Raw genomic sequence first — 16366 nt, 5'->3', positions numbered from 1 at the left:
GACCCTGTGGCCCTCCTCAGTCACTGACCCATCCCCAGACCCTGTGGCCCTCCTCAGTCACTGACCCATCCCCAGTCACTGACCAATCCCCAGACCCTGTGGCCCTCCCCAGTGACTGACCCATCCCCAGTCACTGACCAATCCCAGACCCTGTGGCCCTCCTCAGTCCCTGACCCATCCCCAGTCACTGACCAATCCCCAGACCCTGTGGCCTTCCCAGTGACTGACCCATCCCCAGTCACTGACCCATCCCCAGACCCTGCGGCCCTCCTCAGTCACTGACCCTCACACCGATCCCTGTCCCCCCCCCCCCCCGGTGACCCGGGTATTGGGTTGTTTTCGGCCTCCCGGGGTAATGTCTGTCCTCTAGCCCCAGAGGCCCGGCTGGGAGAGTCTCCTCCTCCTCGACGTAATCCTGACCCATCGGCGCGTCAGTTCCGGTTGACCTTCAGTGTTTCCGGGTCAGTGGCGGCAGTGTCCAGGGAAACGGCGAGACCGGAGTCAGTCTTGGGGCCTTGGGACGTGGAGAGGGGGGGAGCCCGCCGTCAGCCCGGGGAGGGAGGGAGCGAGCCCGAGGACGCCCGGCCTCCCGCCCGCCCGCCCGCGGAAAGTCCATCTGAGGGGGCGAGGGGAACAACCCTGACTCGGGGCCCGGGGCAAGGCCGGATCGGGCCGGGCTCTGACGGACCGAGCACCGGCTCCATGAACGCAGAGCGGCGCCCGGCGCGGCGGACTGATGCGGGGGAGGTGCACCCGGGGTCGGCCATGAACCGCCCGCCGTCCGCCGCCCACCGGCCGGGCCGTGGGAGCGCGGGGACGGGCAGCGGCCGAAGCCCGGGCCGGGGCCTGGGCCTGGGCCTGGGGCTGGGCCTGAACTCGCTGTTGCAGCAGCCCCTGAACCGGCAGCAGTTGAAGCGCCTGGAGGAGCACCGGTACCGGAGCGCGGGCTGTTCGCTGCTGGAGCCCGTCATGCAGGCCTGGTGGGAGTGGCTGGTCCGCCGCCTCCCGCTCTGGGTCGCTCCTAATCTCATCACCATCACCGGCCTGGCCCTCAATGTCTGCACCACTCTCATCCTCATGATGTACTGCCCGACCGCCACTGAACAGGTCTGTACCACACACTCTATCACTAAGGGGATGTGCTACTGCCTGTCTGCTCACCAAGACTTCTCAATATCCAGATGACCCTGCCAAACTGGTTAAACCAGTGTAGATGTAGACCACTGCCTGATGACTAGGTTAGCAAGTGTGTAAAATACTTGGATGTATGAACTGGCTGTCAGAAACACAGAAACCGAAGAGATACTTTAGCTCCTATAACCCATTTAGAATGTGGCTGATGTATATCCTGTCTTCCTGGGATCTATTTCCCTTTTGTGCAGCAGTTTTGGTTCGTGTAAATGTATCAGGATCCTAAAAATCAACCACAGATGCTGGAAAGCTGAAGGTCAAATAGAAAATGCTGGAGAAACTCAGCAGGTTTGGCACCATCTGTGGTGAGGAAAAAAAACAATGAATAGTTCAAGTCCAATGCAGAACTGAAAATGACTGGAGTTGGGGAGGGAATAGAAGAATATTTGAAGATGATGCCTGGAGAGAGAAAATAGGATGTTCAAATATACATCGCTGGTGATAAACTGAAGGAGGGATACTTGCTAGGAGGGTGCTGATGAGAAGCATAAATGGTTGAAAATTGGTTGGTGTGCTAGGCCCAGCCCGTTCATAGCAAGACTTAGTGGCTTGGGGAAAGGAACAAACAAGCAAGTGGGTGTGTTTATGTTCAGACGTTGTTAAACTCAATGTTGAGTCCTGAAGGCTTTAAAGTGCCTAGCTGGAAGATGAGGTGGTGTTTCTCCAGCTTGTGCTGAGTCTCACTTGAGCACGAGTACATCTGCAGTAGGCCTGAGCCGGAAATGTTAGCTTGGAATACGGTGGTGTAGCAGGCAACTGGAAGCTCAGGGTCATTTATACAGACAGTGCAGATGTTATGCAAAGATGTCACCCAGGCAGCAATTCCCCTCTCTAATCTAGAGCAGGTCACATTATGAGCAGTGAATACTAGGTTGAATGAAGTGCAGGTAAATGGCTGCTTCATTTGGGAGGTGTGTCTGGGGCCTTGGTGATGAGGGAGGGGGTAAATAGGCAAGTGTTAGCCTTTCTGTGGTTGCATGGGAAGATGCCATGGAGGTGTTGGGAGTGGCTGAGGAATGGACCAGTGTCCAGATTGGATCAGTCTCCGTGCAATGTTGATAAGGGAGGGGGATGTTTGTCTGGTGGCATGCTGCTGGAGGTGGCAGAAATGGCAACTTTTATAATCCTTTCGATGCTAGCAGGGTAGAAACCGAGAACTTGGGGGATCAATCAAACCGAGAAAGAAGAGATGAAGTGTGGGAATGCATTGATCAGCTGAAGAAATCCTTGGTTGAAGAAAATTGGACATTTCTAAGGACTCGATTAGGAAAGGTTTGAAGGGATGTAGGTCAGGAGCAGGCAGGTTGGACTAGTTTAGTTTGGGATTGTGTTTGACACAGACTGGTTGCACTGAAGGGTCTGTTTCTGCTGTATGACTATGATTTTATGACTCTGTGGCGCCTGCAGAAGGTGGCGTCATCAGAATAGAAGCAATGGAGAAACTGGGAGAATGGAATGGAGTTGTTTCAGAAAGTTGTGTCAGGATGTATTGTCAAGATAACTGTGGGAGTCATTGGGTTTGTAGTGGATATCAGTGGCCAGTCTATCCCTGGGAATGGAAACAGATATTGAGCGAGGGGAAGAAGGAGTTAGAAATAGTGCATGTGAAGGTGAGAATGGGGTGGAAATTAGAAGCAAGGTTGATAAATTGTTTCCAATTCCAGACAGGAGAGGGAAGCAGTACTGATGATGGTATCGATATGCTGGAGATAGTGTTGTGAATGGGAGCCTGAGTAGGACTGGAACAAGGAATGTTTGATGATGCCCACAAAGAGGCAGGCACACCTGGGGCCCATGCAGGTATCCATGGCCACATCTTGATCAGGAGGAAGTGAGAGAAGTTAAAGGAGAAGTTGTTCAAAGTGAGGATGTGCTCAGCCAAGCAGAGGAGGGTGGTGATGGATGAGAAAGTTCAAGCCTCCTGTCATGAAAACAGCAGAGAGCCCTCAGACTGTCCTGGACTTGTACAGGGATTGCACTTCCATAATAAAGAGACAACAGCTGGTGCCAACAAACTGAAAATTTTGAATGCACGTAGAATGTTAGAAGGATCACAGATATAAGTTGGAAGAGACTTGTTGAGGGGGACAACAATCAAGTCACAGTAGGAAGAAATAAGTTCTGTGGGGCAAGAACAGACTGAAACAATGGTCAGTCCTGCTTGTTGATTTTGGGAAGGGGAGAATTGGGTTTTATGAGGCTGGGAGACTACATGGTGTGAAGCTTTGGGGGAAGAGGGAGGAGATTCCCAGATGAAGTGAGGTAAGTTGGCAATGGTCTCTTATCTGCAATTAACCTGTTCATTGAGAACTGTCAATGATACATTGATTACTCTGCTCCCCTGACCCATTCAGTGGGTTGTGGACACATCTGCCTGATGTCACGTGAAGGGATCGTGGTCGGGGAGGGGGCAGCAGCAGAGAGAAGGAATGCGAGAGCTTGTGCTCAGCCTTCACAGATAGAGGTCAGTACACCAGACAACAACAACACCACCCTTGTTAGCAGGCTTGGTAATAACGTCAGGGTTAGATCTGAGAGTGCAGTAACTTTGGAGGGACATAGGTTAGAATGAATAAGGAATGCAAAGAAATTGAGATCACTGATGTCTCAGTGAATAGTTTGAGTGAAGTTAAGCAACCATCTCCTATTTTTCATTCTGATGAAGGTTCGCTGGACTTGAAACTTTAGCTCTGATTCTCTGACTACAGATGCTGCCAGATGTGCTGAATTTCTCCAGCATTCTCTGGTTGTTTACAAATTATTAATTGGGCTCACAATTTGAGATAGTATGATCCACATTTCTGCTATACTTTGTGAAGGGAGTATTTCTTAATAACTTTCCTGAGTGACCAAACAAATTTTCATACCACTGTTATCTGGTCATTATCACAGTGTTGTTTGTGGGACCTTGCTGTGTACACACCAATTCCTAAATGGTTTAATGTAAAAAAAAGTCAACTGCAGAGGTGTTTCAGAGGTGTTTCAGTGAACTATTTTGAGATGCATGGTAATGTGTGTGTGACTGTAATAATTAATTCTGTGCTGCATTCCTCCCAAATCTATTATTATCCTTTCACAACCATACATCAGTTATAGTCTAACCAGGACTTTGTATCAAAGTAACTTCTTCTTTTGTTATAGCTATCTCAACTCTCCTTGAAGCATACTGAGTACTTGGCTTTGTGTCTCTTTTCTTCTAGTCTCCTGAGCATCCTATTATTAACTTCCTTCCAACTTATAATAATTCAAATCCTTTGAACCCAGTGCAGAAGGCGGTGATTTGTCCCATCGTGTGTGTACCAGCTCTTCAATGAGCACCATGGCCTCGTGCTAATCTCCTGCCTTTGCCCCATCAGTACATTTTTAATTTGGGTGTAGGTGGATCCTTAAATATAATTTAACAATATTACAATTAAGCTGCTTGATTCAAAATATATATGGTAAAATATATTGCTTGGCAGTGACAAAACAAATATGTGGCTCAGTGCTACTTATTCTATTACATATGGCATTAATTTCATCACTTACAATCCTACCATTGAACAGTTTACTGGACAGCATATTTAATTTTTAAGATCAGATGAAACGTGTATGTCCTGTTAGATTTCATAATGTGTTTAATACAATTCTTGTTAATGAATAGATTGTGATAAATTATAAATGACTGACTCCTACTAAACGGTTTGGTAAAATATACACTAAAGTACAGAGCTGTTGCCATTGAATAGGTTTGCTTTTACTTTCAAAGTGGTTTCATGTGTAGTGATTGGAGCTGTTAACCTGGTCCAATCAGGGAGCTGTGGCTGACAGACATAAACAGGAGTGTCAAAAGAACAAGTGTCAGAGGTTCTGTTCTTTCTGAGAACTGGCATTGAGGGAGCTGGATCAGTGTCAAGTACAATGCACAGTAAATAAAGGGTGACTTGGTGACAGGAAAGCAGTTTCTGTGGAGTTTTTTTCCATTAGGATCATCATTGGATTCTTAATTCCATATCTGTTTTGAATATATATTCCACCATCTGTAGTGGTGGGATTTGAACTTGGGATCCTGGTACTTTAGCTAAGGGTTACTAGTCCAGTGATAATACCACTTGGTCATTGCCTTTCCTTTGTTAGAAATTACCTTGCATATTATGTGTACTTGTAGATGCAACATTATAGGGAAGATATGAATGCATTGTTATGGACTAGGCCAGACCACTCAAAACATTCTTAAGCAGGCAGCCCAGACCTTAACTTTGCAATTTGTTTCAGGAAGTACACAGTAAAAATTATCCAGCGTGAGGCAGCTGAGTTGACTACTAGATTTTAACACAGACAAAAATTAATTCAAAAAATTACACAATGAAACACAAAGAACAGAATAAAGAATACCTACAGAACTCAGTCTATCCAAACTAGACTTAAGTATGCTGTTCCAAATATGCACAACCCCTTTTAAAATACAGTATAAAAAAGGGTCAGATGCTTACAAGTTGAAGTTTAGAAAGGCAGAAGAGAGAGTTTTCACACAGCTCACTGTTGAAGTCCCAACCAGTTCTGGACTGAACTAAACTGCTCACCTGGAGAGCTGACCACTCTCCTTTCATTCTACAGGTCACTTTGAAAGCATGACCACTTTGGCCTGAAGTCTCATCTGTTTACAGATAAACAAAAAGGCCCCTCAATGCCCTTTAATCTCTGTACCAAATAAGACTAATCGGCACCGAGAACAGTTTATTACCATTCTGAAAAAAACCAAGGGCACTGCATTCTTGAGAAAAGGAACCAGCTTTGTGACAGCATTAGAGAGAGAGAGTGCAAATATGGTATGCAAGAATGCCTTCAGGAATGAGAAACTTCAGCTATGAGAATAGATTGAAGAGGCTGGGACTGTTCTCCTTGAGAGAAAGGAAGCTGACAGGAGGTTTGATCAAGGTTTTCAAAATCATGAACAGGCTGGATAGTGTAAGTAGGGAGAAGCTGCTCCCGTTCATAAAATGAACAAGAATGAGAGGCATAGGTTTAATGTAAAGTGCAAAAGAAGCTAGGGCGATGAGGAAAAAAAAACACGGCAGGTAGTTCAGGAATGGAATGCGCTGCCTGCAAGTGTGATGGAGCAGGTTCAATTAGGCGTTCAAGACTGCATTGGAGAATTGTTGGGATAGAAATATTGTGTAAGGATGCCTGATTTGTACCTGGTGGATTTATATCCTTATTTTTGGACAGTGATAGGATTATTATAGAATCTCTGCAGTGTGGAAACAGGCTGTATGACCCAACAAGTCCACACTGACTCTCAGAGCATTCCACCGGCTTCACTCTCTTCCCTATCCCTGTAACCCTGCATTTCCTTTAGCTAATTCACCTGTCCTATACATCCCTACACAGTACAGGCAATTGAGCATGGCCAGTTCCCCATAACTTGCACATCTTTGGACTATGGGAGAAACCTGGAAGAAACCCACATAGACACGGAGAATGTGCAAACTCCACGCAGACAGTCATCCGAGGCTGGAATTGGACCAGGGTCCTTGGTGCTGTGAGGCAGCAGTGATAACCGCTAAGGCACAATGCTCGAGTATTCCAGTCTTCCAGAATCTGCCTCCACTGACATGTCAAAATGGGATGGGAAGATTGTTTTAGAGCCTTTGTTTACTTCCCTCTGTCTATGGCTCATCCAGACTAAGTGACTTTTCTATTGATTTTATGGCAAACCTTTTAACCACATCTATTTTATAGAATCCAATTGCCTTTCTACCAACCCCTAGCAATGATACTGACTGCATCCTCTTCGTTATTGACAATGAAGGCAACTTTGTGAAGGCAGAGGCTCTAAATAAGTTTGCTATTTAGATTTGTAATGAGCACAACTTTTTTGACTACCTTTTGTGTACAAGTTCATCAGAGATTTCTGGGTTCCCTACAAATTTCATCCTTCAATACATTGATGGAACACTCTGCTGACAGCATTGGGTTCTACCTGCATCAATTCAAGAAAGCAGCTCACAACTGTCTTCTTGAGGGCAACTAGGGCAGGCAATAAATTCTGGCCCAGCCAGCAATGTCTGTGTCCCATGAGTGAATAAACACATTATTCAGAACAACTAAAGAGAACACCATGATTAACAATACCAGCAGCACTCCATACAATGCTAGCATAAGGATTGATGCATATGTATTAATCTATGCATGTTAATCTATTAACATGCACAGTAATCTGTTAGTACAGACCTTATCATAAAAGTTAGTCAATTTAGCTCAGTATATCTCTGCAGGAGTTCTTCAGGGCAGTGTCCTAGGTTCAACCGTCTTCTCCATCAACTATCTCCTTCCATAAGGTCAGAAGTGGGGCTGTTCACTGTGCACTGTTCAGCAGTATTCACCAATCCTCATACTGAAGCAGTCCACGTTCAAATGCAACAAAATGTAGGTAATATGCAGGCTTGGGCTGAAAACTGGCAAATAACAAATTGGCAGCACACGAGTAGCAGACCATCTCCAAAAAGAGGCAATCTACCACCCCCCAACATTCAACATTGTTCTGTCACTAAATTCCAGCATTTCAACATTGACCAGAAATTTAACTGTACAAACCTGGATTAAACACTGTAGCTACAAGAGCAGGTCGGTGGCTAGGAATGGTGTCTAGTGGCTCACCCCCTGCCTCCCCAAAGCCTGTTCACCACAACAAGGCACAAGTCAGGAGTGTGATGGAATACCTTTCACTTGCTTGGATGAGTGCAGCTCTAACAACACTCAAAAGAAACGATACTATCCAGGGTAATACAGCCCACTTGATTGGGAGCACATCCTTAAACATGCACTCCTTCCACCACTGCAGAAATTCACCAAAGATCCTTTGACGTCATCTTCAAAACCCATAACTCCTTCTATCTAGAAAGATAAGGGCAGGAAATGCATGGAAGTACCATCACCTGTAGGTTCCTTTCCAAGCCACCTTGACTTGAAACTCTCTGTCACTGTGTCAAAATCCTGGAAATCCCTGATATTGTGGGTCTATCAATGGCAAATGGATTGCAGCGGTTCAAGTTGCTTGCCATCACCTTCTGAAGGCCAACTAGATACTGGCAACAAATGCTGGCGCAGCCAGTGGTGCCCATTTTTCATGAATGAATACTAAGTGTCTTATACATCACCCCTCTGTTCTAACACCCCTATTAATAAAACCAAGAGTACTGCATGGTATACTTCTGTCTCCACATGTCTTGTCACCTTCAATGATCTGTGCTCAGATATACCCAGATCTCTCTGCTCTTGCAATTCTACCTTTTGGAATTCCTGCTTTTGGAATTCTACCTTTTATTTTGTGTTATCTTTCAATGTTCTTTCAAAGTCTATCACTGTTCACATCTTGCATTAATCCTTACTGCCCACCCTGCCGAATTGTCAGCATCATTTTAGAGTTCCACACTGTGGACCTCATTGTTCACAACTCTTCCAAGTTTCATCTGCAAACTTTGTAATTGTCCCTTCGATGCCCAGGTTAAGATCTTTAATATATGTCAGGAAAAGCAAATGCTCCAATACCTGATCTCTGGGGGAACTCCTCTACAAATCTCCCTCAAACCCATAAAATACCCAGTTTCTCCATTTCCTATCCGTCAGCCAATTTTGCATCCATGTTGCTCCTGTCCCTTTTCTACTATATTGTGTAATCCTCAGAAGTACGTAGTGCACACTGTATCAGGTTAATCGATTTTATCTTCTAGCCATTATATAGACACAGTTATAAGGAGATCAGGCTTAGAACTAAATGTTCAGAGGTATGTGAATTTTCAAAAGGAAGGGAAATGTATTAGGTTATGTTAGTACATGATGGAATGAGTACAATAGTGAGAAATAATTTAGGACTGGAAGGTATACAATCCATATGATTGAACATCAGAAATAATGAGGGGAAGAAGACACGAGAGGTTGTGTAGGTCTATGAGATGTGTGAAAAAGACAGTACTTTAATCATGCAGGACTAATCTTGTAAACTGGGAAAATTAAATTGGCAGAGAAAGCCACACAGAAGAATTCATAGTTTTCTTGGGAGAGTATCCTGGAACAGTGTGTGTTTTGGGTTAAGCGAGGATTCAGACTATTCTGGATCTGGCAATGTGTAACGAGGTAGGTTTAATAAATTATCTCGGTCAGAAATTCTCCAGGGAATAGTGACCGTAGCACTTGAGAGTGAGAAATCTTGGCCTGCCTGAAATAATTGTGCTAAACTTAGATGTTTAAGAAAATAGTCCATACCAAGGATGCTATAGAAACATACAAAATTATAAAAGGGATAGATAAGATAGAGGCAGACAAGTTGTTTCCACTGTGGGTGAGGCTAGGACTGGGGGACATGACGTCAAGATTAGGGGGAGTAGATTTAGGACAGCTTTAGTAGAAGAGGAGGAACTGCTTTTCCTGGAGAGTAATGAACCTATAGAATCCTCTGCCCAAGGAAGTAGAGACCACTTCATTAAATATATTCAAGACACAGTTGGATGGGGTTTTGCATGGTAGGGGAATTAAGGGTTATGGGGATAATGGAGGTAGGAGGAGTTGAGATGATGAATAGATCAGCCATAATCTTAGTGAATGGTGAAGTTGGCTCGATGGACCAAATGGAAACTCGTGCTTCTGTTACTACGAAACTATGAACTAACCCAGTGAGGAATATAGACTCTAGGAATGGGACAAACTGGCAATTATTAACTAACAAAGTTAAGAATAGTGTCGAACTGAGTGAAAAGGCATACTTCAAGGCACAGTTTAGTGGCAATCAGAGAATTGGAAAAGCTTTAAATCCAACAAAGATGACCAAAAACAAAATGAGAAAAAACAAACCATGTAAACAATTAAGTAACGTAAAAAAATGGGCAGTGAGCACTTTAAATATATAAAAAGGAAGAACGAGGCCAAAGTGAGCAGAAACCCCTTGGAAAATGAGACTGAGAAGCAATAATAGGGAACCAGTAAATAGCAGAGGGGTTGATAAATACTTTGCGTCATTTTTCACCATAGTGGACATTAACAACATTCTTAAAAATACTAAAGAAGCTAAAGTGAAGGGGAGGAAATAAATATAGCTATCACTAGGAAAACATACCAAGGAAGTTAATGGGACCTAATGGGTTGGGTCCTAGGATTTTAAAGGAAGTGGCTGCAAAAATAATAGATGCTCATCTTCCAAAAATGTTAGATGTGTGAAAAATTCCCAATCAACATCTTTATTCAAAAAATGAGACAAAAATCAGTAACTATAGACCAATTAACTTCCCATCTGATATTGGAAATATGTCAGAGTCTGTTACGAAGGATGTAAAGTATATTTAATGGAATCAAGAGGGGTAAATTGTGCCTGACAGATTTATCATAGTTCTTTTGAAGTAACAAGCAGGGTAGATAAAATGGAACAAGTTGGTGCAACATTTGGATTTCCAAAAGGCACTTGATGCGGTACCACATATAAGGCTATTTAATAAGTTAAGAACCCATAGTGTTATGGGTGGTTTGTTAGCATGGATAGAGGATTGGCTAACCAATGAAAAGTTGGGATAAGGGAGCATTTTCAGGATGACAGCTCCCATCCATGGGCTCAATTTATATGTCTCGTTGCCCTGGAAAGGCTGACAACTGGCAGAAGATACAGAAACTTGAGCATGTACCAGCAGGTTCAAGAATGGCTTCTTCCCTGTCATTATTAGACTGAGGAATGGACTGTCTAACTTCAAATAATGCTGATTTTGTTAATGTTGATCTAGCCTGGCGCACATCTTGTGCAGTGAAACCTGTATGCCTTACTCTATCCAAGTTTATTTTTCACCTTATGATCTTTATGTCCTTGTTATGATCTGTCTACACTGCTTTTCACTGTACTTGGTACATGTGGCAATAAATCAAATCAAAGTTTGGTCACCTGATCTAAGGACAGGTACAGGTCCAAATAAAAGTCTGGGTGTGGAGGGACTTTCTTTAAAGTTGAGACGGAGTAGATTGGGCTTGGAGTTTAGAAGAATGGGAGAAGCTCTTATTGAAACCTACAATGTTTTAGGGGGTTTGAAAGGGAAGATGGATTGAAAAATATGCTGAGTGATCGACATAGTAATTAGCAATGGATATTTTTTGGCTGGAGTAAAGTTGGTAGCAAAGTTTCCCAGGAGTTGAGATTGGACTCTTGTTTTTACCAATATGTTTTAATGATCAAATTGGTGAGCAAACGCTTCGGTGCAGTCAAGTGAAAGGTGATGGTGTTTTTGTACCAAGGACATTGAAAAGCAATACAAAATAATTTAGGGGAATGGGTCTGGGTGGGTTGTGCTTCGGCGGGTCAGTTTGAACTTGTTGGGCCGAATGGCCTGTTTCCACACTGTAAGTAATCTAAAAAAAATAGGGAGAACAGTTCTAAAAGGGGTGCAGGAGCACTGAGATCTAGGTGTATATGTACACAGATCATTGCAAGTTTTGAGAGAAAGCAGTAAGTAAAGCATACAGTCCCTCCACACCCATGGATGGAAGGTGTCTTCCTTGAAGAACAGAAGGCTAAGTTGAGATCTGGGGTTGAAAAATGTGATGCTGGAAAAACACAGCAGACCAGGCAGCATCTGAGGAGCAGGAAAATCGATGTTTTAGGCATAAGCCCTTCTTCAGGAATGAGCTCATTGGATGCTGCCTGGTCTGCTGTGTTTTTCCAGCATCACATTTTTCAACTCTAGTCTCCAGCGTCTGCAGTCCTCACTTTCTCCTAAGGTGAGATCTGGTAAAAGTTTTCAAAATTATGAGTGGGCTGAATAAAGTAGATAAGGGAGAAACTGTTCCTGTTCATAAAAGGAGCAAGGTGGCATCGATTTGAAGTGATGTGCAAAAGAAGAAAGGGCGAAGGTGTTTTTTTTGCTGTGGTGTGGGCAGGGCGTTGGATGGTTATTTGGTTAGAAGTAGTATGTAGGGGTGGCGGGGGGGTGATGTCAGGAGGTTGGCTCGAGGTAATGATCATTTAATGAGTGGGTGGAGGCAAAAACACTTGTCATTCTGAGAGATATTGAGAGGTGGTTTCCCCTTGTGGGAGAGCCGAAGTAACTAATCTCAGTATGGGGTCACCCATTTAGGACAGATGATTATTTTCTAAGGGTAGTGAATTTTGAATTCTTTCCTGCTGAGGACAAACTAAGCTAGGTCATCAAGTGTATTCAAAGTTCAGAGAATTTTGATCAATCAGGCCATCTAGACTATGGGGAAAAGGGATGAAAGCAGAGTTAAGATTAATCAGCCATGATCTTGTTAAATGGCAAGGCATATGCAATGGGCTGAATGACCTATGTCTGTCTTATGTTATATGATCTTCAAGGGCAGTCACTCTTCCCCTACCTGAATTCAGTTCTTCTGTCCTTTGCTACTAAATCTAATGAAGTCTGATGTTAGTGGTCTGTGCAGAATCCAGACTGAACATCAGTGAGAAGGTTGTTGGGAGAGCAAGTTTTCACCACTTTGCTGAGGTGATCAAGAGTAGACTGGAACAGTAATTGGCTAAATTTGATTTTGTTGTCATGTGGATAAGACACGCTTCCCTGTTGTCATCTCAATGCTAACTGACTAGTTCAGCTAAGTGTGCAGCTATTTCTGAGTACATGTATTCCAATAATATCTCAGAATCACATAAATGTAGCTGGAATATTGTCAGGACTTGTAGGCTCTCTATGTCTAGAATGTCCTGACATGCTTTCAAATGTGGTGTGAATTAAATTGGTCCAAAACTGGCTTTTGTTATGGGGACTTCGGGAAGATGGTGAGGTAGCCCTCCTTCTTGACCGTTGTAGGCACAGATGGTTCTGAAAGCTTCTGCCTTGTTATGTGGACTAATGCCAGATTTAGTTTGTACCACAATCCAATAACTCCACTTCTGATGCTAGCTTTTTACTCCAGATTAATTTAGCTAAACTGAAGGCTTCACTGGTGTAATTTTCTGTCTCTGGTCCAGAGGTCTGGGCAGACAATCACTGTGTTAGCCTATCTGCAAAGGACAGATTGTTTTAGCTATCTAGGTTAGACTTGAATTGTAGGTGCTGAGATGGCTCAGGAGTGAAGGGTGTCCCCCAGCTTCTGTTAGAAGCAGCAGTCCTGCCCATTACTGTGGGAATATTGTTTGATCAGAGTTGGTTGGAGACCTGCATAATAGACTTATCTGCATTTATCCCTCCAACAGAACTACAGGGTTTGACAGTGCCATTGCAAATCGCTCTGACGGTACAAAGGAAACATCTTAATATAACCCATTACTCTTTTGAGCTGGTGGCATATCTGAGCCCAAGTATATTGTTGAGTGAAATTGTTTATTAAAAGATTGACCTACATCTCTGTAGCATCTGTCAGGACCATGACACATCCCAATGTGTTTCAATGCGGTATGATCACTATTATAATAAGTTGTTATTTCTGTACATGGTGCTACTTGTGATCCAATGTGTTGTTCACAGTAGAGTCATTCAGTTGATGCGACTTCACACTTGTCAGTGTGCTTGTTCTATATGATTCTCTTCATCTATTCCTTGATTTTGCTTCTGGTGTGTGAGATTGTCTGGTGTTGTGTTTCGGCTCATTTGATATTTTCTGTGTTCTACAGGCACCTCTGTGGGCATACATGGCTTGTGCTTTAGGCCTTTTCATCTACCAGTCTCTTGATGCTATAGATGGGAAGCAGGCGAGAAGAACCAATAGCAGTAGTCCTCTTGGAGAACTGTTTGACCATGGCTGTGATTCACTTTCCACAGGTAGGACCCTGCTTAACTGGTGTGTATCTTATCAGCTGAATATACAGAAACCTCTCCTGTATGATTATTCCGGTTATTGCAACCAATGGCTTTAGAAGGCCATTTAATGCAGGCCCAGAATTGGAATGGGAGTGACTGGAAGTAGTAGTAGTGAACAGTTATTTTTCAGACTGGAGGAAGGTTTACAAGGGTTTCCATCGGGATCGAGACTAGCGATACAGGAAACTAAGGAAAGAATAGTGATAGACCTTAAGGGGACATGGACTGGTGAAATGAGCAGACACTGGCATATCAAATTTAATACAAGGAGGAGTGAAGTGAAACATTTAGTAGGAAAAATGAAGGGCAATAAATTAGTGGCTGCAATTCTAAAAGGGACACAGGAGCCAAGGGACCTGGGAGGGTATGTGCACAAGGTGCTAGAAGAAATTCAGAAGGATCTCTATCATTTTGTATCTTGGGCTTTATAACGAGAGGATATATCCTTGAAGGAATAATGCTAAGAATCTAGGATGAATAGACATTATCAATCAATGAGTTCAAAAAAAAATTAAGTGCAAAAGAGAAGAAAAACTTGTTTACTGGAACGAATATAAGAAAATACAGAAACACATTGCAATGATTAGAGGAAGCATCGCAAGACCTGGGAAAAGTTCAGCAGTGTGGGATAAACAAAGGAGTAAACCGTCCCTGCAAAAGGAAAGAAATAGAAGAGGTCAAACCCATGAGCAATACAATTGTACTCTGAGGACAGGAACAAGCTGGCAAACACTTCAAATAACTGTCTACTTCTTGCATTCAAAGGTGAAACTGTGAACTATCTCTTTTCTAAGCAGAGGACTTAGAATCCCAGACAAGCTCAAAACAGGTTTGGCAGTATTATATTGGATGTCTGACAGAATTACAAAAATTAAAAACACCAGAATTGTTAGTGTAGAAGGAGACCTTTAACCCATCATGCTTGCACTAACTCTTGGTGCATTTTGACTTGGTATCATTCTCCAGTTTCTACTCCATATCCTTGCAAGTAGATAATTATTTGATTAGAAACAAATGCCCTTTAAATACCTCAGTTGAACCTGCCTCCAGGCGTTGGATTCCTAGGCTCTAACTACTCACTGTGTGCGAAGGTTTTCTCTCACAACGCGATTGTTTCCTTTGCAGATTACTTGAAAACTGTACTTGCTCATTTCTCGGTCCTTTTAAGAGTGGAAGCAGTTTCTCCCTATTGACTCTGTCCAGACCCTTCATGAGTTTAGCTTGATGAATAAATGAACAAGGAGAAAGGGTAGGCCACTTGGCCTTTTGAGTCTGCTCTGCAATTCAGTCAGATCGTGATGATCTGATTTTAACCTCTGCTCTACATTCCTGCATGCCCCTCAACGATCTTTTGTTCTCTTGGTCATAAAGAATCTATCAAACTCTGCTTTAAATATTTAAAGATTCAGCATCCACTGCCCCTTTGAGCAAAGGAATTCCAAAGCTCCTCAACCCTCAGATTTCTTTTTCTTCATCTGTCTTAAAATGATCCTTCATTTTAAATTATGACTCTTTGTTCTAGATTCTCTCACAAGAGGGATCACCTTATCCACATCCACCTGGTTAAGTCCACTCTGGATCCTATATATTTCAATTAAGTCACCTCTGACGTGTCTAAATTCAAGGGGACAGAAATTTTCTCAAAGCAAGCCACTCATTCTAGGTGTTAGGCCTGGAATCTTTTATGAACTGCTTTCAACATATTAATGTACTGTGTATGGTGGTCTGTACACAATACAGCTTCCAAACTTCCATCAAATCTCACCTCTGCCATCTCCAATCCAAGATAAACAGTCCCAACTTCTCCAGTCTATCTTCACAACTGAAGTTTCTCTGGAACCATTATTGACAACTTCATTCTGTCTAACGCATTCACGTCCAGAAGAGTGTTGTCCATAACTCTGCACTTACTCCATTTGATGTAAAACTAATGTCCTATATATGCTCAGCATGCTCTCTGTACATTTGTAAACGTTGCCCCTTAATAAAACTTAGAATAACATATACTCCAACTGTGTTCCCTACGGTGTGCTCCATACTTTACACACTCCAATTAGTTTTCTACCAAAATGGGTCACTTCACCCCTATCCGCCCATTCAGCCAACTTGTCAATACCCTTTAGTTATAAACTCTCATCCTCCCAATCTACAATGCTTCCAAGTTTTATATCATCTGCAAACTTTGAAGTTGTCTTCTGTGCACCAAGGATTAGATGATCCCTATTAATAGAAAAAACTAGGGTACCAGTAATGATTCCAGTCCAGCTCTGTTCTTAGCTGAAAAATGTGTTGCTGGAAAAGAGCAGCAGGTCAGGCAGCATCCAAGGAGCAGGAGAATGATGTTTCGGGCATAAGCCCTTCTTCAGGAATGCCCGAAACGGTGATTCTCC

The 16366-nt window shown here is 43.1% G+C and overlaps 1 protein-coding gene across 1 annotated transcript in view; it reads left to right on the top strand.

Annotated features, from left to right (window-relative positions):
* The first annotated feature begins 483 nt into the window (after positions 1-483).
* LOC140467252 (choline/ethanolaminephosphotransferase 1-like) overlaps positions 484-16366 on the top strand; it is a 38003-nt gene continuing 22120 nt past the window's right edge. The window contains exons 1-2 of the mRNA XM_072563496.1: positions 484-1107; positions 13790-13937. Coding sequence (XP_072419597.1) covers positions 703-1107; positions 13790-13937 — 553 coding nt within the window. The 5' untranslated portion in view covers positions 484-702. The remainder of the gene's footprint in view (positions 1108-13789; positions 13938-16366) is intronic.

The sequence above is a fragment of the Chiloscyllium punctatum genome, chromosome 45 (assembly GCF_047496795.1).
Source record: "Chiloscyllium punctatum isolate Juve2018m chromosome 45, sChiPun1.3, whole genome shotgun sequence".
Classification (NCBI taxonomy): Eukaryota; Metazoa; Chordata; class Chondrichthyes; order Orectolobiformes; family Hemiscylliidae; genus Chiloscyllium; species Chiloscyllium punctatum.
This window is presented reverse-complemented; position numbering and strand designations above follow the sequence as displayed.